Source organism: Scatophagus argus, chromosome 1 (genome assembly GCF_020382885.2).
Source record: "Scatophagus argus isolate fScaArg1 chromosome 1, fScaArg1.pri, whole genome shotgun sequence".
In the NCBI taxonomy this organism is placed as follows: Eukaryota; Metazoa; Chordata; class Actinopteri; family Scatophagidae; genus Scatophagus; species Scatophagus argus.
Window position 1 is genome coordinate 24,045,638 of NC_058493.1, and position 25,849 is coordinate 24,071,486.

General features: G+C 39.9%; 1 protein-coding gene across 2 annotated transcripts in view; it reads left to right on the forward strand.

Moving 5' to 3' along the window:
• The window catches only part of trip4 (thyroid hormone receptor interactor 4), a 63,957-nt gene that overhangs the window by 16,696 nt on the left and 21,412 nt on the right, over positions 1 to 25,849 (forward strand). For both annotated transcript variants that reach the window (XM_046393540.1, XM_046393551.1), the window contains exon 12: positions 8,249 to 8,351. In XM_046393540.1, the coding sequence (XP_046249496.1) occupies positions 8,249 to 8,351 (103 nt within the window). The remainder of the gene's footprint in view (positions 1 to 8,248; positions 8,352 to 25,849) is intronic.

Below are 25,849 nucleotides of genomic sequence, written 5' to 3' on the forward strand. Positions count from 1 at the left end.
ACTCTCCAACTTGACACCAGTTGATTCTGCAGGTGAAGGAGTGTGGTAAATTTTTAATCATCAACGTGCAACTCAGTGTGCCTGAACTCTAATGAAAGTGAGCTGTAATAACTGACTGTTTAGATGGAAAAGGTCAGTATTGCTTTGGATTAAAATCACATGGCGACAATATGATCCAAAGTCTTTGTCCATACTGTCTGAGGGTGCATATGTTTGCACCCTTTGCTACCAGTTTAAAGGGTTGTAAAAGGTGTCTGAGAATTTATTGGGTGTGTGATGGTCCCTGTACTTAAAGATAAAAATACAGCATTAATTGCGGTTAGGTTGTTTTAGATTGGAAGCATGAAAAATGCCTTAATATCATGCTATATCATGAGAATGCTAGACCGAAAGATAAAATATTATTTTGCCAGGTATTTCTCCATGAATTAAGTAATGGTTTGGTGTATATTATGTCAGAAAAAAAGTCAATTTTGCTCATCACACTTGACTAAATCACAAAGTGACTGACTGAAATTCATATCTTCTCCAACTAATAATCCAAGACCCGCAGTTATTTAATTTACTGTCACAAGCAGCGAATGCTCTGTGATTTTTGATTGAAAATTTGATTATCAATATAGATACTAAAAGATTTTCTGACTGTTGATTTATAGACCAGTTGTTCCTGCTGCTGTCAGGGATGAATCATTGATTTGTCAGGTTCAGTTCTGTGCTTACAGGTATTTTATCTGTGGGCAGAACCGTAATTATTACTGCTGTTGATGAAACACTAATCATTTAGTGTGTACTGAAAAATACTTGCTTACATCTCTGTGGTCCTTTGTACAAAGACTATAAGATTTCTATCAGTGCAAAAATGCCAGTCAGTAAATAATAATTAAAATAGAGATTAATACAAAGTGTACGTGATTATTTTGCCTCGTTTTCCACGAAAGACTTGCTGTATATGTGACTGAGAAACAAAATGCAATCAACTCATGTTTAAAAGACTGAAATCAATTATGCCTGTGAAGTGGCCACGGGCTGCGTTTACATGCATGGTGGCTGTTTGCTGTTCTCCAGCAGAGATCCTGTTTGCATTAAGCTGTTTACATGAACCACTGATACCTTGCAGTTGAGTCTCTGTTACCATAAATAAACCAGTTAACAAAATATTCCCATCCACCTGAGCTGTTCCTTAAATATCTGTGAACATAGCCACTAGTTACTAGGTCATCTATAATACATAGAAAGAGAATGATAAGCGCAAAGGTTGTGACCAAATATTTTACAAATTAACCTGCGCAGAAGTTGAAAACATTTAAAACCATTGTGCATGTACTGCAACCACTGGCGCAGTAAATTCTGCCCAGTATAGTATTTTTCACCACGACTTCCATCAATGCAACACAGTCATGCAATATGTAGTGTTATTGCTCTTTTACCCTTTTAAACAAAATGCTGTTCACACTCACTATTTCATTCATTCTGGTCAACTCTACTTTGCTGCCTTTCATGATGCTAAACTGGTCTTAATGAAACGCAACACTTCCGGCAGATGTTTCACAGTAAATGTGACGTGAAAAGATTATTTCTTCTGAACCACGGGAAGACGTTTAATGTGAAACAGATGGAGGAATGAGTTTGCATTAACAGCAAACAGCAGATGAGAATAAATCAGAAACCTGGGAGGATTGTTGTTAAAATACATTCAAACACATAAAACACAGCATTAGAAATAATGGCCTTTCTGTCACGATGCTTCTGCCGGCTTGTCTCGTCAGCTGCGTTGAATTAGGACTCGTACAGTATTTGACAGTTTGCATCGTCATGTTTATGCTTGCTGAACCATTATACCCAAAACAATCTACACTTAAATTTGTTGACAGTGTTTTGAATTGAGGTACATGTCTGTGTGTTGGCATGTCTGTGTTGTGTGTGTGTGTGCGTGTGTGTGTGTGTGTGTGTGTGCACGCTCTGGTCCCGTGTTGTACACAGATGGAAAAAGAAATAACACACTAAGTGCGTGCAAAAGGCTGAAAGGCAGTTACAGTACAGTTTCCTGAGGGCAGCTGCATTTGTTGGAAGGTTAATGAATGCCAGAAACAGGCTTGTGCTGTTTGGTGAACATGAAGAACGATTGGCAAACGATTGCTGTTGCATACAGTTCCCTACAACACCCTTTCACCTCCCACATGTAGCCCATATCTCGGAGACAACCCATCTGTTTCTCCATTCCCAGGGTGAAACCAGCCTTGACAGAACTGGCTAAGCAGTATTTCAAAAGTGTCCTCTCTGCGAAGACATGGTTGGCTTTGTGCAGGTCCCTATCTATCAAAATCTCTGCCTCTGTGTTTCTCTCTCACCTAACACTCTTATTATCCGTCTTTCTTACCGAATCATATTCCTCATTTTCGCTCTGTAGTTCTCCCCGTCTGGTTTTTCCCCTTTATTCTGTGCCTCCCTCCCCCTTATTCCACCCTCCTCATTTTTAAAAGCCACATGCTCCCAGCCCGTCTGGCTCAGTTGCACCCTGCCAATGAAGGGCTTTTTATTGGGCTGAGATTGAGTGCAGCCAAGCAGGGCCTGGCTAGAGCTGAGGCTGGGGCCGGCCTCGCCCCCCACCCCCCATACCCCCGCCCCCTTACTGCACAGACCACTCCACATGCCTGTTCTGGTCTGGCCCTGTCGCCCAGAAGGAGATTACTTGTCTCTGCTGCCCTTAATTGCTGAGAGCAGCTGAAAAGAGCCAGAGAGAAAGACATTGTAGAGAGAGGATAGGGAACAGCGTTGGCTTGTTGAGCTGTTACTTGACTAGCTTGGACTCAAAGGTTTGTGTTCCTGCTGTCAAACCCTGGCTCCTTATGAGAGGGTTTTATTAAGATGGATGTTGTTTTCATCAAACGTTGGTCGGAAGTCAGGAAAGTTTGGATCACACCAAGAATAAATAACACAGTATGTACAGTAGTATGCAGATGAAACTCTGCACTTGGAAGGGTATTGACCGAATTATGTCGGTACCCTTACAAGTATAGATTCAGGCTTATCAGTTGATAACTAATTTTGGTACCTGAGAGGACGGTGTGTGATGGCCGGGAAGCCAAGACCCCTACAGCAGCAGCTTACGTTAACACAATCATTCATGGAGCGCTGAACTAAGAATGACAAAACTCTAAACAAGGCATTAATAACTTCATCAACATCTTGATGTATTTAATTAAGTTAGTTGGGTAAGTTGCTGTTGGAGATGACTGGGCTTTTTAGGTGAGCATTTTTACTGGTGTTAGCCCACATCCAGGCTCAACATGCAGCCCGGCTCTGACTGATCATCATATTATTTGGTCTGCTAAAATAGTATGGAGCTTTTTTAGGATGTCTGACACCAGAGGTTATAGTACATGAACTGCATGTTATTTAAGAGGAAATATCATGACAATAATAACATGACAGACAAGCAAAGCCGGTGTTTCTTCTTTGTTGGATCAGACGCAGAGACTGCTGTCCTCTGCTGTTCGTTATTAATTGTCCTTTTGAAAATTATTTATATTTCTCATATACTCCAAGCCCAGCCCAGTGCTGATATTCTGCACTTGTTCAAAAGTGAATGGTGTCTAAGACTAAGACTCAGATGAAGTATAAACCTCAGTACACATTACTTCATTTTAAGTGTGTGTGGTAAAAGCAGTAGGGCCACTTTGCTCTCTCCCTGCCCTCTAAGCCACTGAAAGGCTTCCTTCCAGCAGGCTGTGCCCTGCCATCCCTTTTTACTTTTTCCAATGAACTTGTGAATTTCATATTATTGCAGTAGGTTATTGTTGAATCCCCTCTGGCTTGATCCCGGCAAATTAAATAGCGGGCAGTTTATTGAATTGGCAGTCTCTGAAGAAACTGTAAAGCTGTATGGATTTTTCACCTCGTTTTCCTGTTTAGTATTTTGTATATAGGCTTTCATTCAGCTGGGTTCATGTTGAAATGTTTTGAATCCATATTTGCAGTATGTTGCCTCCCACTCTTCTCACTTCAACATGAGAATATTGTGACCACCCTGATGCCTGGACAGTGAATTGGAAGCTAGCAAAAGCACACAGTTAGCCTAGCTCTGTCCAAATCGCAGATGAAAAGACTCCACCTAGTAAGAAATAGCGCAGCACATAGCTACTCGTAAAAATGCAAACTTCAGTTTTTGTAAGGTTTAAACAAACAAGCTGTAACAGACTGTTTTCAGTCCTTATGCTAAGTTTACTGGCTCCTGGCAATAGCTTCAAATTTACTGCACAGACACAAGTGGTATCTTTCCTCTTATCTAATGCTTAGGAAGTACGCAAATAAGAGCATTTTCCAAAAGCCAAGCCAAAGCTGTAGCAGAATCCTTGTTTCTCAACTGTCTGACTTGGCCTGAGGCGATCAGTGAGTGACACTCAATTTTCACTCAGGCATTTTAATGCACCTGTCAGAGGAACTATGCATACGCCCAAAGATCTCCCGTCACGTCAAACACATTGGTCCCTCTACCCAGAATGCCTCAGGACTGAAACCCAAACCCTTCATACTAAAAAACTGTCACCCTAACGACAAGTTTCGCTTGTAATTGAATTCGGCTTGACGTTTACTGTTGTGTCCTTACGTAATTCTTAATCCAATGCCTGCGTTTCTCAACAAGTTCAAATATAATTACATTTGTAAGCGAGTCCACTCTGACTACATTAGATCCTTCCTGATGAATATGGAGGGCTTTAGTAGACCTCCTTGTCACACAACCCTGATGTTATGTGCCCCTTTGATTAACATGGAATGGAAACAATTAGGTGGGGGAGGTATTGAGGCAAAGCAGCAGCACATTCAACAGCTTTAAATGCTAATTAGCTAATGGAGGATGAAAGAGCAGGCAACTGGCGGGGTTTCACATGAACACACTTTTAACTGTGACTGCAGCCACGCTCGTTTCATCTGAATTTAGCAAGAACACCACCATTTTGTTTCCCTGGGTACGTCAGAAAATACAGCCATCTTGTTCAGTGGAGATTTGTTTTTGGTAGTGATCTCAAATGAGACTTAACTCATCTTTTCAAGAAGCGCTTCCTGTTGCTTCCTTTTGAATTGTCTCTTCTTCTTATTTCTCAACACCTCTTATATGATTAGTCTTTGATCATGTAAATGTTCTTGTGGTATTTGATATTCGTTATGATCTTGTTTTTGATGTGCTAGCACTGCAGGCACACCACTTAAACACAAACATGAGCACTTTTCAAATATGAATATGTAAGATTTCTGCCCTCGTCAAGCTCTTAAAGCGATGGCTTTTGGTTCATATTCATTCAATCTAAATTCGACATGAATGAAATTTGAAAATGCGGAGAGGGAGCACTGGTGTGGTTATTACTGTGGTTGTAAGAGCGTTTTTTCTTAACCTTTTCACTGATCTGATAGGAGAAGATATTGATCTAATCAGCAGCTCTCATTGTGTTTCCTGTTTTATTAAGCTGATTTCTGTGTAAGAGATGGTGATTTAGATACTAAATTTATTACCGTGACCTTGGAACAAGATCCAAATTTCTCTCTCTTGTTTTTTCTCCCCACGTCTTAAACTTGTGCTGCTGAAACGTTGAAGGCATTCAGTTCAGACTGATGTGACTTTTCCATGAAAGGGTGCTATGTGTCTCTGTGCGTGTCTAAAAGGATCTGTCGGATACAAACACTATATTGCATTCAGTAACAGTAAAGTTACTGCCATTCACACAAAAATCAGGTCTGTGATTGTAGTTCCAGTCAAATCAGACATAAACCATAAATTCATATCTGATTTAGCATAGATCTATCAATGAAAGATATTAACCAATAGATCTTTTAAAAGTCATCACTGTGCACAGTGCTAAAGCACTTACACTTGAAGTGTCGTTTTAAGTACCTAACATGGACATTTAAATGAAGACTCAGTTAGTTAGCTCACCTTAGTAAGCCTTTTGAGAAGTGCTACATCATCTTAACAGTTAATGGGATCGATTCTTGACTTTCTAGGTGGAAAGGAATGTCCCCTCTAGCAGGTTCCTAATCTGAGCTGCCTTAATTGTTACATTGAGACACCATGCAGCTCAGTTGCATGAATTGGAGCATACAGTGATTGTCTGAGGTCTAGATTTTCTTCAACAAAACCGATGAAAAGACCAAGACCAACCATGTGCAGGTCTGAGATACAGACAGACCTTCTACTTTAGTTAGATGCCCTTCACAGAAACACTTTTGCTGCACAGTCACATAGTTGGACATGCATGATGATGTCTTCCTGCATGGAGGTGCCACACACCTTCCTGCCAGTGTTTTCACATAGCGGTTTAATTCTGGATGTAAACGGAAACTTTGTTTTCGTCTTCATCTTCGTCTCCGTCCGTTAATCGGGTCTGGGTCACAGGGGCAGCAGCCTCAGCATGGAAGCCCAGACCCTCCTCTCCTCGGCCACTTCCACCAGTTTGTCTGGGGTGATACCAAAGTGTTCTCAGGCCAGATGAAAGATGTGGTCTCTCCATCGAGTCCTGGGTCTGCCCCGGGGTCTCCTTGCAGATGGACATGTTTGAAACACCTCCCCAGGGAGACGTCCGGGAGGCATCCTGACCAGATGCTTGAACCACGTCAGCTGGCTCCTCTCAGCTCTTCTCTGAGCTCCTCCCGGATGCCTGAGCTCCTCACCCTGCCTGTAAGGCTGAGCTCAGCCACCCTGTGGAGGAAACACGTTTCAGCTGCCTCTGTTTGCAAAATGCTTGTGACCATAGGAGAGCGTTAGGACCAGAAACTGTTCTTGTTTACAAGAAAAACTCCACATGGCACCTTTAATCTTTCTGTGGGATTTGACAGAAAAGAGGAACGAACAATATAGAGCACTGCCAACCTTATCTCTTAACATTACATTCCTGGATTCACAAACTTCATCTTGTTTAACCCATTCTAAATCACAGGTCATTTTGTTTGAGGGCTGTCTGGGGAATTGTCTGTCTTGGAGACTGCATACTTGACAAGAAACCTAATTTAATGGGAATCTCTGTGTTATTTGGAATCAGGGGGCTCTTTAAGGGTCCTCACCAATGTCTAACGACTTCGAGTGTTTACATATTTTATCACTCAGTGGTGTATTACACTCAGGTCGGCGTGGGCTATAATCTGACATAAACATCTCTATCATCTCTCCCCAGTTTGTCAGGAACCATACAGATGGGTTGTCGACTCTGTTGATTTCCCTTAAAAGCCCTGAATTTGTCACAACCTTCAGTGCTCCTTTGAGGGAGATAGAGACTGTGAATAGGGGAGGGGAGCATGCTGTCATGAAAAGAGCCGCTTCCTGGCTGGCTAGATGCAATCATGGGCACTATCTGATAGTGCCGGAGGAAATTGGATGAGCTGAGAGCCGTTTGCTGCCAGTGATGGGAAAGATGACTCCTTTGTCACTGTGTCAGTCAATTCCCTACTCTCACCTGAAAGACTAATCAATAACACAGGGAGCGAGCGGTTTTCTCTTGTCTCTAGGCCTCTGTATGCTGGCGGATGCTGTCGTAAAACACTCTCCCCTCCATAGGAATGTGGTGTGAGAAGATGTTTGTTTGCATAAATGTGTCATGCATGTGGTTTAATGTGTCATAGCTGTACAATTAGAAGTGTGCTGTTCATGAATTATTGTTTGAACTTAGCAAATCTTTCTGTTCATTCAGTTGTGTAAAATGCCACCACCACTCCACACCATCCAAATGATTTTTACATAATTTCATTTTAGAAGTGTTCAAATCATTCAACTACATCACAAACACCTCGCTCAGGTTATTCACACGACATGCTGCAGTCATAGACTTATCATAAATTGCAATAAATCAAAGGAAGCTTACAGTGATGGGCTGCGACCAAAATCAAACATCTAGTTTTCTAGATCAGGGCACAAAAAGGATGGATTGAATTGTTTCCATATTGCTTGATACCTGGTTATTTAGGGCAATATCTTCAAGGTATCAAGTATCAGTCCCCAGACCTACTCATTAGCACCTGCATCATTAGCTGTGCAGTTTTGGTGCAGAGAGAGTCTTGTATAAATTGCTGTCAGGCGTGTAGTATTTCATCAGGCAAAGAGGACCTCTCACATGTTGGTACAGACACACTCGCTGAATGATTCATCACTGTGATACTGGGAATCAATAGCGTTAGCAAATTCTCTTCACATTATGGCCATGCTAGTTCAGTGCAAGATGAGACTAAACTGTCTTTTCTTTGTTTGCCTTACCCACCCCTGCAGTTTCCTGATACCTGTGAGGAGTCTGCCTCCCCATTCGTCTTCATCTGCACCAATCCCCAGGAGCTGCTGGTGAAATTCCCCATGAAAGGGAAGCACAAGATCTGTAAGTCCTGCTTCTTTCATGTACAGCGGCTGAAATTAGCCTGAGCCGAATAAGATTTTTTACAATTTCTTTATCAGCTTTCTCCTTTGCACACTATGCTCACGTGCGTACTTAAATTGACATGCGATGATGATAAACAGAGGTTCTCATTGCTGTATTTTCATTAATAAAACACAGTTACACACACACACACACATACACACACAGAGCGTTCTCCCACATACAAATGTACAGATCTTCTCTGAGAGCCATCTGTATTGATGGGATTTTGCTGTCAGGTTGCCTGGGGGACAAGCCAGGGCTGGATGTGCGATGTTTTTGCTGTATTGTGTGATTTATAATAGGACTCAAACACATTTTCCCTCTGCTGCCATAGCTGCTGCTGCAAAATGATGTACCTGCAAGCTCTTTTGTTAATATTTCAAAACCCTCTAAAGACATGAGAGGATTGTTTATGCAGCTGTGCCTCTTTCAGATCTTTTCAGATAGACGGAGAAGGGTTTTTCAGGGGCTCAAGGTAAAATGTAGCAGGATCTGTGCCCTTTTTTATTTTCACTTTTTTCTAAACTAAAATGGATATGATGACCCCGTCTCCATTTTTTTCTTTTGTGAAAATGAAATGCAGTTGAACAGCTTCAGAGGTTGAGCACAGACCTGAACAGTGACAAATTAAATTACGAGGTCTTTTCAAAATGTTGCACTTCCCTACTACTTTACTACTCGTGTAGTCCTGTCAGTTAATTTTCATTGTCACTTTTAATCAGCCTTCATTTTTCTTATGCGTTTCATTCTAACTGGCACTTGCATGGTCTCAAACAGAAGATTTTACCTGATGCAACATGCTAACACAAAAGTCGCCTTTACTCTCTGTGAAGCGGGAATGTTGCGCCTCTATCCCACATTGCTGCTCTGTATTAAAGGTACGTGGAATGGGTGGACATTGTTGTTCTGACTTTAAGCTGGTGGTGGAGGCGGTGGCAGAGCAGATTCAACGTCTGTGTGAAAAGGGTGAGGATTGGACACGCGATGTTGTGTCACGCCTCTTTTTCCTTCTTCTATGCTGGCGAGCCCTATAAAATCACACACTCAGGCTGGATTATGCTGACATTTTTTGGTTTGCTGTAAAAAAGAAAAAAAGAAAGGGGCTGTTGCAAGTTTTCACTGCATCAGTATTGCTGGATGTCTGTGTAAAAAAAGAAAAGACAATTGTTGTTACTGGCTTGCAATTGCACATCACTGAAACCTACAGTAGCTTGTGGTTTTATGAGTCAGTAGCTCACTTTCCTTTGGTGGACAAATAAAACTGGCCTTGTGGAATTAGCCAGTAGTAAATTGTTAACCACTAATAGCCTTTACTTGAGTTTACTTTTAGCCTTTAGTTTTTTATTGTATTTTTACAGTACCTGCAGCTGTTTTTATTTGCCATTCAGGCTGTGATAACTTGACATTTTCTCCCGAGGGACAAAGTGTTGAATGTCACCTGAACGCTGAACTTTGCAGTTTTGTTTTCTGAAAAATGTTCAAATGCCAACTCAGACAAAATAGAAACACTGAAGCCTTTACTCTGCATTTATACCATCCATAAAGAAATCAAACCAGCAGTATTTTAAAATGGCTTACCTTTATTGCCTGCTGAGACACGTACAATTCTCTGTCTTCCTTATTGTCCAGCTGCCTTCCACCTTTGTCCCTCATTCAGCTCTGACTCTTACGCCTGTAATGTTATATACTTAATGCTCAGCCAAACACATATTTACACACACCACCGCCACAACCACCAAATCTCTGACGAGTGTTTGCTGCCGTTCCTGTTTTAGTTAAACTAACACTTAATATCCCAAACAAAAAACACCATACCCACATAATTTAACATTTGTTCATAACAGCACTGATATGCCTCAGAGTCACAAGGGACATTTTTCTTTATTGAGTACTTTAACCTGCAGTACTTTAAGTGCATTTTCCCGATTATACTTACATACCTAAGTAATATTTTAAATGCACAACTTTCGCCATTAATTGGCTATTTTCACAGTGTGGTATTGGTACTTTTACTTTAGTACAGGATCTGAATACCGATCACTGCGGCGCACGTTTGCCTGGTATTTGGATTGGTTATCCTGACCTGCTGGACCTGCACAGTCCAGTGTGTCTGATTCTTCTGTCAGCAGCTCGCTTTTCACTAACTCACTGTGTTGCTCCCTCGACCTTCTTCCACCTCAATTCCCACTGCATCTCACGGGTCAAGTCATTGTCGCCTGTCTTACTCAGGGGAGCTTAGTACAAGTATTCTGTGCTCCCTGGCAGCTTACGTTGACAAGATCCGCTTGTCAGTGACATCTCATGCCTCATCAGAACAAGCAAGAAAAGAGTACAGCGCCCTCCTTTTCCATTCCTTACAGCAGATTCAGTGCTTTATTACATAACATGGACGATTGTTTTTTTTTCTCCAGTCTGCCAAACATTTATGTGGTAGTGTATAGGGTGTAGTATTTTTTTATTTTTTATCCTTATCTTATTGTATATAGTATCTTTTATGTTTTTACTGCCAGGTGTTTGTTTTTGTACTTCAGAGCAAAGTCTAACCGGAGTCAAATTCCTTGTTTGTACACGCAAACTTGGCCAATAAAGCTGATTCTGATTCTGATTCTAATATAGAAAAAATGCATCGTGTTGCTGCTGGGATTGATTCTCTCATTAAGGAAACTCTGCTGTGAAAATGAGAGTGGAAGCCTTGATTAATATTAGCCGGTAACTAACAGCAATGAGCCTTGATACTCGCATTGTAAAATACCAGATTCTTAAGTATTAACCAGAATATTATTTCATTCATTATATCATTATATTATTATTATTATTTACATTCTCATCAGTTGTTGCCTTGGGACAACTGCTCTTCATGGGGTCCATGATACACAGATAAACATCTGCAATAACTGCAATAATTCCTCTCAATTAAGTCAGAAATACACGTACACCAAACACATCAAAACCAAATATGAAAAAAACTAAACATGAACATCAGTCTTTTGGTTTGGGAACCAATTATGAAAAATTTGCTTTGCGTTTTCTGACTGGCAAGCCAAACAAAGAAGCTGAAAGCTAGCGTGTTGTTTTTGCATCATCTGAAGTACTAGCAAACACTTTGCTTTACTTGCAGTGCAGTGATATTGGATATTACAGCTGGAAGCATTGAAAGGTCAGAAAAGCTGGCATATTCACATGTGAATGAACATTACTGGATGCATTTGACGATTATCAAATAATGTGACGCTGCCTCTCTCTCTAGCCAGTTTTACAGCGGGCTTTGTAGATAATATACTAGACTCTGCTAGATGCAAACTCAGGTTGATCAGTCATTACCCTGTGGAGGAGTCTGTGACATTTAAAATGGCATACAGCCAAGGCTCACTCCCTGTAATAAGGGATGTCTATTATGGTTTATGGTTGCATCCTGTGAACATTTGTATCAGTGTGTGTGTGTGTGTGTGTGTGTGTTTGTTTGTAGAAGCTGCATAAGCTGAAGGTCAGTCTGGGTGTTGAAAGCTATTTGGCTCTCTGACATGATCTTGCATTTCCTTTTCCTCATCCTTATAGCCGTCCTTCACTTGCTTCCATGTTTTTAATAGCCTGACGTCCTCTATATGGCGTGGCTATGTACACACAGCTGCAAAATGACAAAATAAATCATATACCATTATACTGAAGGTATTTGTTTTATATGTAGGGCATGTTAGTTGCCATCTAAAATGCCAAATCAAATCAGCTTTTGACCCTATTATAGCATTTTTATTAATTTTTTTTAATGAATATCTTTTAAGCTCTATTTTTAGTAAAAGTGCTAAAAGGACTGGATGTTGTCCAAAACATAAGAGAGCACAACAGAACACACTAAATGATATAAAAGCCAATTATAAAAACCTACCACCAAACATGTTTTGTTCTATGACTACAGTATGGACAAATATGAAAAATATCCCGTAATCTGCCAGATATCTGAGCTCAGAATACTGTAATTTATTTTGTGTGATAGTGACTTTTCACATTCAGATGGGTAGCTGGTCCCATCGCCTTTGTCATTTTAAATTGATTCTATTTAGGGATAATTTTGGATTCTTCCAAGCATTTGAAGAGCTTTGAATAACATCATGCTGGGGCTGTTGTGGCTGAACGAGCCTGAAGCTGCGACTTGCTGCTATGCAGAGCAAAGCATGAGGTAACCTGAAAATTATGTTTGACCTTCCCATTACGATGCCTCAGAAGAATTAAAATCCTATTGCTTCCAAGCATGAGGAGTGTGTATCCAGAGTAATGTTCCATTAGTGAATCAAATGGCTTCAAGTCTTGTTTAAAGAGTGCTCGACCAACAAGAATTATACATACAGTTCTCTGTATCGTACGAGCACTTCCAAATTCAACCGACAAAAGCACTGAATTAGTCGATGGAGAGCGACAGGATCAGTCTGTAGTATCCAAAATGTGGATAAGCTCAAGTCATCTCATGAATTTTGTTCCATCTTGGGATAATTTTGCAGCTTTCAAAGTAATGCTTGTTGATATGCCTGAAAATGTGAACATTTTAAAATTTATTGGATTTTATTTATCCACCCTAATTCCATGCATAATGCGTTTGCACATGAAGCTCACAAGTGCAAAGTTTGCATTGTTTATGATTTGGTAGCTTGTTTGTTGAGTTATAGATTTATCTGTAAAGCCATGTTTGTTAGTCTTCCATAGCATTACCATGCTATGCAGCCTTGGTTAGGGAATAACCTGCAGGAAGATCTTAAACCAAACAGATTTGTATCCACTGTTGAATTTAGGGGCATCGTTAGAAATTTTGCTGTTTGTTCCTGAGCTTTTCTTCAGTTTTATTGTTGGGATTTTTGTAAATAATGTCGTTATATGTTCCACTTCACCATGCTGTGATTTTGTGGCTGATGTCTTGGTCAGGTCTCTCTTGTAAAATAGAAAGAGTCTGGTGCTTGCTAGTGATACTACATGTAAAACATGTGAATCAGTCTTTTTAATCACATTCAGCATTTCTCCCAGAAAGTGCTAAAGGGAAAGAAGTAATTGTTACTCATTATAGAAACAAAACAGAATGCTCTTTAACAGCCTTTTTAAAGAAGTAAAGGTCATTTCCAGCTCTTAACTCAGTTTGGTGCTGAATGTGATATTACACATGAATTCAGTGAGGGAGTTCTTTGTGAATATTGGCTTATCTTTTTCTTTAAAGATTAGTCTCTCTGATGGCTCTCCCGCAGATACAAAAGAGCTCTCTTCTGCTGAGGTTTGATCCAACTACAGGGAAGGAAGTCATGGATATAATTGCTAAGATGAGAAATTCAGCTCCAACAGCAGGTCATGATGAGATCTTTTTTTATCTCCAGTAGTGCAGGCCATTGACATATATAATCTCAGCATCACTGCAGACTGAAGTCATTTCAAAGGACCTCAAGGTCGACACAGTAGTTCTCCTGTGCCTGAGGAGCCGGCGTCATTGCCATCCATTTCTTCAGATTATCTCGTCTGATGTACAGCAGAATTCAACTGTGTTTTAATAGACATCTGGTTGTCAAAAGCAAACAAATTTTGAAATATTCCCACTCTTAACTAATACAACATACATTATAACATATATTTCTGAAAACTGTAATACTGGGTGTAGCTGGACATTGTTGGGTATACAATGATATGTTAGTATTAGAGAAATGTAAAGGTAACGTAATGAAAATGTCATTTTATATCACCACTACTGATGGACAGCCTTGACAGCTAACTTGTTCTTCTTTAGTTTGCATTATCCATTCAGTGTTAAAAAAAAAAAAGTCTTTTTAAACAATTGTGCTGTGCTTGATAAAGGTTTTAGAGGTTCTCTAAATTTTTCCTCCCAGCTCGATGTGGCTGTCACTGGCAGAAATGAATTGCTTAAACATACTCGCTGTCTGTAGCATATCGCTAAGCTCAGAGAAAACAATGGGCTGGGTAATTATAGGCCAATTGCACCGATTTACCACAGTCAAAGGGGAATACAATATTTCTTTCCTGTCCTCTGTTGTCTCGTTTATTTTAGAAGAAACCCACAACAAAATTATGGTCTCTGACTGATGTTTATCATATGTTATCACATATTTTGTCCTGTGAAATGTTCTCACCCTCTTGGAAGGCCGTACATCCTTAAACTTAGAATCGTTTAGGTTTCAGTCTTGGTCCATTTGGCTGCTGGTAGCAACAGCAAATCCAGTTCAATACAACAGCCAACACTCACTGAGCAGAAACACTACAGAAGAGCCACCAGTAGAGCTGCAGCAATTAGTCGATTAATCATTCAGATGATTGAAAGAAAATTAGTTGCCAGCTGTTTTGCTAATCGATTGATCGTTTCATTTTTCAAGCTAAAATGGCAAATATTCCAGCTTCTTAAATGTTTGGATTTTTATGACCATTAGTGAAGAGTGTTTGAGTTTTGGTCTGTTGGTTACAAAAGGAGAAATTTGAAAAGGTCATTTTGGGCTTTGGGAAACTGAAATGAGCATTTTTCAGATTTAATGACCAAACGATTAATCATGAAAGTAATTACTCCCTGCTATATTTAAAATGTATCCACTGTCCAAAATGACCATGTCTTTATTAGCGCATTCCGGAGAGCAGTTGTAGGTGGCGATGATGACAAACATATTGCGTTTCCTGTGACTTCGTCACAATAAAAGCCATTCTATCTTTCACTGGTTGAATGCTTTTTGTGAAGCGACAGCAGCAAGAAACATCTGATTTCTCACAGATTATACCTTTAACTACTATTCTCCTCCTCAGATTCAATTTCTTTCATGATGCCACTGGGACTGCAATTTACAGTACATGTAACACATATAATTCTGCTGTATTGTAACACATATTCTAGCAGCAACGCATCTAAGAACTTATTCACTAGCGGCTACTGTGTGATGTGAAATACGGGCCACTGAAATCTTGTACAATATGTATTAAGCACCCTTATGGGAATTGCTTAAAGCAAAATAATCTATATTTACTTGTTCCTGTGTAACAGCCATGTGCCAAGGGACCACTGAGTGTATATCACAAATAGATGATCCTCCTTACTTCTTTGTTATGCATTCAGCATCTTGTTCCTTGAACACGTTGCACTTCCAACACTCTTTCAATGTCATTTGCATTTTCCACGCATACATTATTGAGCTGTTGCTATATGTACTGCTTTTATCTCTTCGGTTGCTCCACATACAGAAATGACACACGGTGAAAATAGTGCAGCAGAATTTTGCTCTACTAACCATTGGTTGCACCGTTACCTTGTGATTACCTCTTTGTTTTATGTGTGAAATCACACCACCCTGGGATTGCAAATAGAGAAAGCCAATTACCTAACAAATGTCCACCTTCTCTCCTGAGGTGGTCAGGATTTTTTTTTTCCCTCCTCTCCTCTATTTCTCCTCTGCGCTCCTCCAGTGCTGGGAGACAGAAAGAGGTTAGAGCAACGGAAGTCCTTTTTGGTTATTTATTCATGGATTTTACATTTAATATTCATGCCTTTTTCAGGACTATCTGGGTACAGAGCAGAATATGCTGCCTTGGAGGCGGCCAGGGCCAAAAATCAGGTTTCAGCTCCAATGAGCCCAGTGGATGAAGGGAAGAGAGGGGGGAACAAGAGACCGGGGTTTCATGTGTTCTCTAGTAAATGAGAGGCAGGCCTTGAAGGTGACAGGCTGTGTTTATTACTGATCTGTCAGCCGGTTAATGGGGAGAGGAGAAGAGAGTGAGAGAGGGGCGAACTGAGCTGTTGTGCAGAGACCAGAGCTCACAGGCAGGCATGGGAGCTGGAGGAAGCCCCAAGCAATAAACTCCGCCATACTAGGTGTGCTTGTTCTTACAGATTCAGTGACAAGATTCCTGCATGCTAAATTGCATTCGCTGGGAACTAAATTAGGACTTGTAATAAAAAGTGTATTTTGCTTTGTTGTTGTGAAATGAATATTTTTCAATGAACAAAAATGAACACAAAAGACATATTGTGACCTATTTTTCTTTTCTTAACAAATTTCTCTGAAAATTGTAGTTTAAACAGAATCACGTGTGCCGTTTTGGACTAAATCAGGCCTTTCACATGTCAAATCAAAGAAAATGTTATCTGGACAGTCCTTTAGTTATATATAGAAATGACACGAGAAATGGTCATATTATGAGAGAATTAATTGTTATCTTTGCCATGGAGGTTGTAGTGTTATCAGGATGTGTCAAAAGCTTAACAGATTACAATAAAATTTGGAGAAGGAGCAAGTGATTAATTTTGGGTGCAGATAAGGATCCAGCTGCATCTCTGGGATTTTGCTCAAGGATGTCATAACATTGTAAAATACACCAAACTGAACATGTGTTGTTTATGTGAACTTGCCTGAACAGGAAAAAAAATGACATATGTGTATCCCATCTTTAGTATTGTCTACGTTGACGTGAGTGCATATGTAGATTTTAAAAAATTCTATGCATCTTATATTACTGAAATAAACCATTTAGGTGTGTGTAGACATGCATTCCCTGAGAGCTTTGTAGCGTTTGATTGCACTTGAGTCCAGAGGTTTTATCAGCTGCCCTTGGCCATGAAACCTCCAGGTTCTCTGCCTCAGTACAGGGTGAAAAGCCTGTGTTGCGAAATTGCTCTGTGTTGCAGCAATAGATTTGTCTTCCCTTATCTTAGCTAAGCGTTGTTGTCTTTATCAGTCACCATGACAAAAGCCACAGCAATCAGCGTGTGATGTGCCAGTGCTGTCTGTAGTGTCACACTGCCTGCATGAACGGCGTTATTCGATGTAATGTGACTGAATTATGTCACCGTGTGGTAAAATCTGCTTGTGGGACGTGTGGCGGAGCTTCGTGTGTTCATGTCACGCATACATGTGGCCCATGTTTGAACAGCTCGCGTCTGTCTCTGTGTGATGAAGCTTACAGAGGCCTTTGTTGAGATGTAGACGTTGCTGTATTGTTGCACAACCCGGTTTTCCTGATGATTCCTGAGGGGTGGGGGGTTGTACTCCTGAGGTTACAGTTGATTCAGTGTAATGTGGATGAAAAGTGTAGCAAGGAGGGTTTGAATGTTCAGCTGCTCCCAAAGCACCACACACACACACACACACACACACACACACACACACACACACACACACACACACACAGTTTCTCCCGTGGTTTACATTCTTTATTTATGTGGGTCAGTGTACACCAGTGGAGACACACGAGGTACATAAACTGCTCTCGCTGGCTTCAGTTCATCGCAGTGCTTTTGCGAATGTCAGTGTGGTTCATATTTTCTGTTTCGTTTCAGCCTTTTTTGGTTTGGATTCATTCTAAAAATGTAATACTCTAACATATGTGCAAGTAGAAATGTGTGATACAAAAACAGATTTGAACACATCTGGCCCTTTCTCTTTTTTTGACTGGAGGCTTATGTTGTATACCCTTTGTTTTCTCCTTTCATTCTTTTTCTCTATTTTCTCCCATCGTCTTTGTCTCAATACTAAGCCTGTCGGAGTGATCAATCTGGGTCAGCGCTGAGGAGGGGGATGCAGACAGATGTGCTTTAGAGTGTGATCGATGTCTTTGATTAGCGAGAGATATCTCGTGTGTGTGGGGGTGTTTGACTGATTCAGAGAGGTCTGCCTGCTAGTTAGCATGAATGCAGTTAGCCTGCTCCCTTGATTTTGTTAATTTGCCAGGTTAGGAACTGAGGATCAATAGGTGGATTATTTACACAGTTCAAGAAGCTGACGGAGGTGAGGATGTTAAACTAGACATGGCCAGTCAGTCACTTAAGGTGGTTAAAAAGTGTCAGTTAATGTTTTTCCACTCAAAGGCAAAGTGGAGTTTACACTAATGTCCGTGACAAAAATTCCTTGTATAGCTTGACGACAGTTTTTTAACCAATATTAAAAATGATATTTGAGAGGTTCAAAAAATCGTCTATTTGCGTCATACATTTAAAACTACACCTGTCAGTGCTTCAAGCTGGTGTCAGTGTCTCTAAATCACCTCAGGCATGTCAGGCATTTTACACTCCAATTTTTTGTTACTTATCAGCTAACGTAAACAGATACCAGTTAGAGCTGAAGCGATTAGATGGTTAGTCAATCAAAAAAACAAAACAAAACAAAAATATTCCAGAGATCCTTGATTAATTAATTTGGGAAGAGGGTTTACTCTGGACAGCTCTGAGAAGCCGAACTGTGTAACAAAGTGAATTTCTGCCTTTTGTTGCTTAGCGTTGAATCTCAGGTTTTTGTTTTATAGGGTTTTTTTTTTAACTCTGGATTCTTTGTTTTGTGTAAATATTGTTGGAACTTGTCTATCCCTAACCAGCAAAAAGCCATCAGGATGAATTCAGACTTTTGTTGTAATATACCACAATCTTTTAAGAAAAAAAGTTCTTTTCTGGGTATAAAATCAAAGATTGGTTGATCTTTACCAATCCAGATGTGATAGTCTAAAAATAGCATAGCCGTCAGTGATGAAAAATAAATTAAAACAAAAACTGAATTGAGTCGTGACATTAAAATTGAACGTCAAATGGTAATGTGGATTTGAAGGTTGATGACACCTCTAGTTGAAAATGATGTTTACATTTGACACACTTCAGAAAGTATGGCATTACCTAATAATGTAATGTAATGTTCACAGTGACCTGTGAAAAACACAGATGTATTAGTATAAACAGTGACACACTGCTAACATAAGGCCATCAACACCAATGTAATCACCTTACTGCGCTTGTGAGAAAAATCAACAGTCGTAATTCCCCCGAGAGGAGGCTGTCAGCTCTCCATCAGCTGTCAGTGTTTTCACTTTGCATGTTTTCAAAGGAGCATTTGATTCTTGCCGTTTGCCTCTGCCTCTGAAAAGAAGAAGACAGATGTAATAGCCATTAGCCTCGGGGAGAGACAGCACAGATGTGTCAACAAGGCTTGACTTTTACAGTCCAAGTGAAGTCTGAGCAAACAGTGGCTGTGTAGGGGCCTGTGTGGTTGAGCAGTGATCCTGGGACACGGTTGCACGGTGTTGCCCCGGGACTCCAAACAGACCGTGACTCTAGTTCTCATTATAGGAGTGGGTCAGACCACCCCAATACGGAAAATAAATAATGCAGGGGAAAACCTGAGTGCTGCCACCTCATTGACAACATCCACACAACCTTGTCCTTCAGGAATAAGTGGTTCAACCTTTTATATACTCCCACTGTGAGCTCTATTTTTACACTCCTGGCATTTTAGTGGTTTTGAGTAATATGATGTGTCAGTTACGTTAAGGCTGGGGCTAACCTTAAAGATCATTTTAATCACTTGTTAATTTGCTGATTATTTTCTCAATTAATTGATTAATTACTAGGGCCGCAAAATTTGACAGAATATTTGAAAATAGAAATTGTTCTGTTAGAATAAAACAAACATTTAATTCCAGTGTCACATATGTCGAATAGAAGCAAATCCATCTAGAAACTGGAACCAGTGAACTTTGGCCTTTTTTGCAAGAGGAAAGGGACTTAATTGATCAAAATTGTTGCCAATTAATTTTTTGGCAATACAGTACTGGTTTAAGCTCCGCTGTCAGTCTATGTATATAATCTAAAACCGCTCATTTCCCCATTTCTTACTTTCTCATGGTCTCAAAAAATCTTTATCTTAATTTGATCTTGGTTTCCTGTGGCAGGCGCAATGGAAAGTCAAGATGAAAGAGTTGAAAGTCTAATTAAGCTGTAATGGCATCAGAAAGTTGATATTTTTTCCTCCCTGTACATTTTCTCCCTCGTCAGCCCTCTCCCTCCCTCTGTGTTTAGCTTGATCTCTTCAAATTTATTTCCTACTTTGTAACCAGAGGCAAGAGCCCTTGACTTGCTGCCCCCACAGCTGCAGCCAAGGCAGCCATTTAAGTTGTGATTAAAAATTAATGGTTGAGTGAGAGGCAGCAGAGAGGGAACAGGGGAGGGCAGGGAACGAACGAGACAATGCTTGAGCAAGAGGATTGGCTTTGGAGAGGAGAGCAACACCAAGCAGCAGCTGCTCCCTGATAGAAGGTTGGAAGGTCTTCTCACAACTCTGCTGTGTTTAACTGCCCTGCTCACGCCCCACCATGAATATTGCATTATCGCCCTATGGGGTTCCTTGTGTTACCCCCACTGAGTGTTGAGCAGAGTTGCAGCCTCAGTGTTGAAGCGTCCAAGTCGAGCCTGCCCCCACTGTGAGGGTGGGGGCGTCCACATTTAGGCAGGCAGACCAGCTTTCACACCACATAATCGCCAGGTTGATTTAGAGACGACCCCCGTTTCACTGCATGTCATGGGCAATTATAATGAGTTCAGCCACCAAAAAGTAGAACAGTATTTGCTGGCGTTTAAAACTGTTGTTGCTGTTTTTTGGCTTGTGACCTCTGATGAACTGTTGAAACTGTTCATCTTATGAGACAATGTGGAAAAAGGAACGGGGATGGTTTTCATTAATGCACACATCCATCGCCACAGTTTTTGCACATTGTACTTCTGAGGAAAGCTTCCTGAGGAGGGTCAGTGGAATAAAGGGCAATCAGTTTGAATCTTGCCCCACTAACTCGTTGCATCAGTCGGATTCTCTGACCATTTCTTTAAAAGCTAACCAGTAATACCAGGGGACCACACAAGGTCCTGACCTTGACTTTACCAGATGATGAGTAGTGGCACTTAAATCATGGCCTGACCTTTTCTTCCTTGTATCGTTTCAGTACAGCATTTCTCAGAGTCCATTATCTATTATCTGATACATGCACTCATTCCATTCCATTCCATTCCAGTACTGCCAACATTATTTCCCGGAAGTATAGCTCATTCAGGACAGCAGCTCATGGTGCTTTGATTGGAATAGCTCCCTATTTGAAAGCATAGAATAAGACTGAATGGGAACTTGATGTTTGTTTTTATTTACAAACAGGCTCTGACTTGTGTAGATATGGCCACCGTTCTCATTAGATGTTGGAATAATTTACTTGCCAAAACGTCAACTTTCATTAATGTAATTATGGGGATATAGTAAGATAACATAAAATGATGAGATGATAAGACATATTGTTAACAAATCACTGTTAATCTTAATGGAAGTTTGAATATTTGGGAAATATGCTTTCTTGCAGAGAAATTAGATAAGCAGATTAATCCCACTCTTACATCCTTAGTCTAACTACAGAGGTGGCACCAGAAGTCAATTAGCTTAGCTTAACATGACGACTGGAATGACGGTGAAACGGCCGGTCTCTCTACAAAATTAGTTCTAAAGGTCACTGATTAACACTTTTTATTGAATCTCTGCACAGAGCAAAGGCTGGCTGTTTCATTGTGCTTCCAGTCTTTATGCAAAGCTAAGCTAACCAAAAAGTCCTGCCACTGACATGTAACTCTTTAAGACGTTTTCCATTCAGACTGTTGTTATTTTTAACGAGTTGATTAATTTGGATTTACTGAAGTCACACAATAAGAGAAAGTAATCCACTGAGGTTGTGGTCGACCGGTAACTAACGGTTTTTGTCAAAGGAATATTGTGGCTTTAGAAAGAGCAGTTTAACAGCTTTAGTTCTACAAGGGAAAGGGTTGCCTGATGGCAAGATAAAAGGGTGAAAATATTCTAAATGAAGAGTGACTTTCACATTTGCCATTGATTTCTTTAGGTGGGAAGAATGAACATTTTACAATCTGTTCCATGTTGATGAAAAGCTGTTTTCGCTATCCACTTTTCTCTTTGTAGAAAAATTACTTTTCTCTGATTCATTTTTTTCCCCGCTGTCCTTCGTCTTGTCTCTCCTCCTGTGTGTATCTCGCTCACTGACTCGAGCACCAGTGTTTATTGGAATGCACGGATTTGATTGGCTGAGAAGCGTCATGTGAGATGATTTACAACATGTGCGATTGGTCTGTGAGTTTCCTGAGCCGCTAAGCCAACGCTATAAAAGCCAATTAAAATAAAAAGGTTCTGTCAAAATTTATTCCTCAATAATTTGTCGGGTAAAGGTCGTCGAAACTACTTAACGCTTAACCCTGCACTTCTTTGGTTCCACAGCGATACCCCTTTGAAATGTAAAGTCGATCAAATGAACGGTTGTTGAGGAAAATCGAACAGATACTCCTTCCTTTCTGGTTAGATAATTCATGTCCTGTACTTGGATAGTGTTCAACCACAGAAGTCTTATATCTGAGCTATAATTAAGCAAGTTTAAGAAGAGCACTTTACTGTAGTTGAATCTCTTTAGCAATTAAACAAAATGCTGCTTAAAGTAATTAAGCTGAACAACACTGTGGAGAGCTTTAAGTTCAACTGCAGAAAAGGAATCACATGATATAGATTAGAACCATTAAGTGAGGCAGCAGTGCCACATGTTAATGACCCTTTCTCAGTGAAATGCTTGAAAATACATTCAACTTTGGGTTGATATGAGTACCGGTAATTAATTATTTCTATATGATGCATCATATAGAAAACTGTCAAATGTTCTTGGAAAATACATGAGTTTTGTAATGTTTTCTTTGCCATTTCTTACACTGAACAGCATTTTATACCCAAGGCTAAGATACTGTTGAATTATTTATTGTACTGAGCTAAACAAGCTTTTCACCTAGTGATGATCAGAAAAGACACTTTAATGCAAGTTAAGGATAAGATGTAAACTTTGTATGATATTTAGCATTATTAAAAGCAGCAGTAAAGAAAACAGTCAGTCCGGCTAGATTGAATTCTACATTGATGTGTTACATATGTCTTACACAACTGTAAATACTGGAGCTTTCCTTGTCAGCAAGAGAGCACTGTATAGAAATTATAAGAGTGAAGTATGACACAACTACAATGTCATCTAAGAATGTCAAGTTTAAGGTATAATCAGATTTGTAATATGCCTTTGCCACCTCCTCTTCATCACCCACCTCCTTGTTGCTACACTCTGTTCCTTCCGTTCTTTCCATGCTTCTTACATAATTTGTTAATTCTGTCCTATTTCCTCTGCTGCTGCCATCACTGTTCTTGCTTTAGGTCTTATTTGCAATGCTAATGAGGCGAGGCAGCATGTAACGGTTTGTGGGGATAGAAGCTGCCTAGAAAGATGGTGATCTGGTAATATGGCTGACTTTGCATATGGACAATTTGGGCTACATCACTGCACATGCAGTGTTGTGTAAATTTTTCTCGATCTTATGAGCACTGTTGAATGAATGATTGAGCAAAACAAAAATCATCAAAATTAGAACTTGGAATTTGTTTGAAGTAGTCAATGATAAAGTAAGATGTGTTTATTCATACAAATCTAATCAGAAATCTAAATTATAAACACTGTTGATGAATTCTCACTCAAAATCAAAGCTGAATTATAATTTATCAAATGAAGACAGTTTTATATTGGTTATTTCTAAATGAAGGCCACAGTAATACAGTATGAGGTTTGATAATTCCATTACGAACTTAACATTTCTTCTTTTTAATGTCAGGACTGAAATCCAAAATGCGATCTGTACCACAAATGAGAAATCATTGCTGTTTCAACCGTGTCACCATCAGGCAGCTCCGCACTTATCCCCCTGTTCTCTGAGTGATTGAAAATACAGTCATGCCAATATCATAGGCAAGTAAATGGATTATTGAGCCACTGTAAAGAGCTCACTCCACAGGGCTGGCTGTGTTTGTGCTCATTGGCTAGACGCAGAACATCTAATACCAGTATAATGCACGCTCCAGCTCTCAAATGAATACAAGCTGTATATTTACATGTGTTTTTTAGGTGTAAAGGATTTCATTCCATTCTGTTCACAGTTGTTTTATTTCAGCCTCATCTGTTTGAAAGGTAAATGCATACATAGAGGTTAGTTAAATTCTTTGAACCTTTGATCCAACTTAAAATCAAAAGACAGGTGGTAGAATTTTAAGGTGCAATCAAGTTTGTAATGCGCTCAGGTTACTAATTACTGCTTACAGGTAAACCACTGACTTTGTGATTGTGAAATATTAGTTCATCCCTTCTAACAGAAAGTTTGAGATTTTCATCAAGTTGCTGTACTTTAAAACAAATATTTGATTGGTGTCTCACAACTCTCCTCAAATGCTTTATTTTCCCACAATTTTTGGTTGTCTTGACTTCATAAATCCATCTGACCTGGGAATACTGAGATGAATGGGCTAAAACCAAGACAATGGCGACACTTGATTTTCACTGGGATTGTCTGTCTTTTTTGTACACACAAAAATATGTCATGGAAATAATTTGTAAGATGTATAATCACATAAAAAAACTGTGTATACTAAATGTCATTAACAAATAACATCACATCATCAGCATACTGTGCAAGCATGTGATATGTGTTACCGATTATAATTCCCTGCATTTTCTTTCATTTTGTCAAAGGTTTCATATATGGAGCAGAAAAGGTTCTTGGCAAAGAGCAGAATTTGTATTTACTCAAGTGTCCAGCTTTTGGTAGAAGGTTGATCGTCTGAAGGGTGCTCTTGTGAGCAGATTTGGGACTCATCTTCAGTTGTGTATCAAAGCATCATAGGGTGTTTAGGCCTTTTAAACACAATACAGCCTTAGCTGAGGAAGGCCCACCACAGGCTGATCAGCCCTGGTTATGAGTCCTATGTCTCTCTGCTGGCTAATCTTGATGAATAACCGGCAACCAAGGTGGGGTCCTTTTCTTTAAGCCACAGCCAGTTACTGCTTAGAGCTTTTATGGTCTTCCTGCAGGTCTGTCCTCTAATCCCAAGTTCTTTGAAGAGCTTTATTATGGAGTTGGCCACAAAACCCCTGCATCCCACCTCGACTGGACGTTCCTTGACGTTCCAACCTTAGTTGTCAGCATCTGCTGCGAACTTGGAATAACGCAGAAGACACAGGTTCTTCCCAAATTGATATAAGCATATCATTTGCTCTGGTTTAGAACATAATTTCTCTATGTGAGATATATAATGTGTAATTTTTGTACTTTTTGTTAAGAGAGTATTTGTCTCTTTGGCCCATGACATTTTGTCAATTGTCTTTCATAAATGAACTGAATAGATTGAGTACCAGTATCATATCATCTCTGAAGACCTTGCACACAGCTGGTCAACCATCCCCTGTGTTTTATTATTGGTTTATTATTTTTGTAATTTATTCAGAGCAATGTCTAGTTTATCTTTTCTCTTTTCTAGTATCTGTTTTAGTTTCAGCAATTGATTTTCATCAATTAGTGTAGAAACAATCCTGATTCCTGCAGGGGCGTCCTCCTGCCGATTGCCAAACTGAAAAAAAAACTGTCTTTTTCTTTCTGTTGATCTGGTCAAACTGTTAGTCTCATCCCAGTTAGTTCTTTTTCCTTTGTTTGTAGTCCAGGGCTTAAATGAAAAGGTGAAATCAAGTGGATGTAGTGAATGGGTTGTTTGAGTTGGATGTATGAGTGCATCTATTGAGGGAAGGGAGAAGACCAATGGCAACAGAGAGGGTGCAACTGT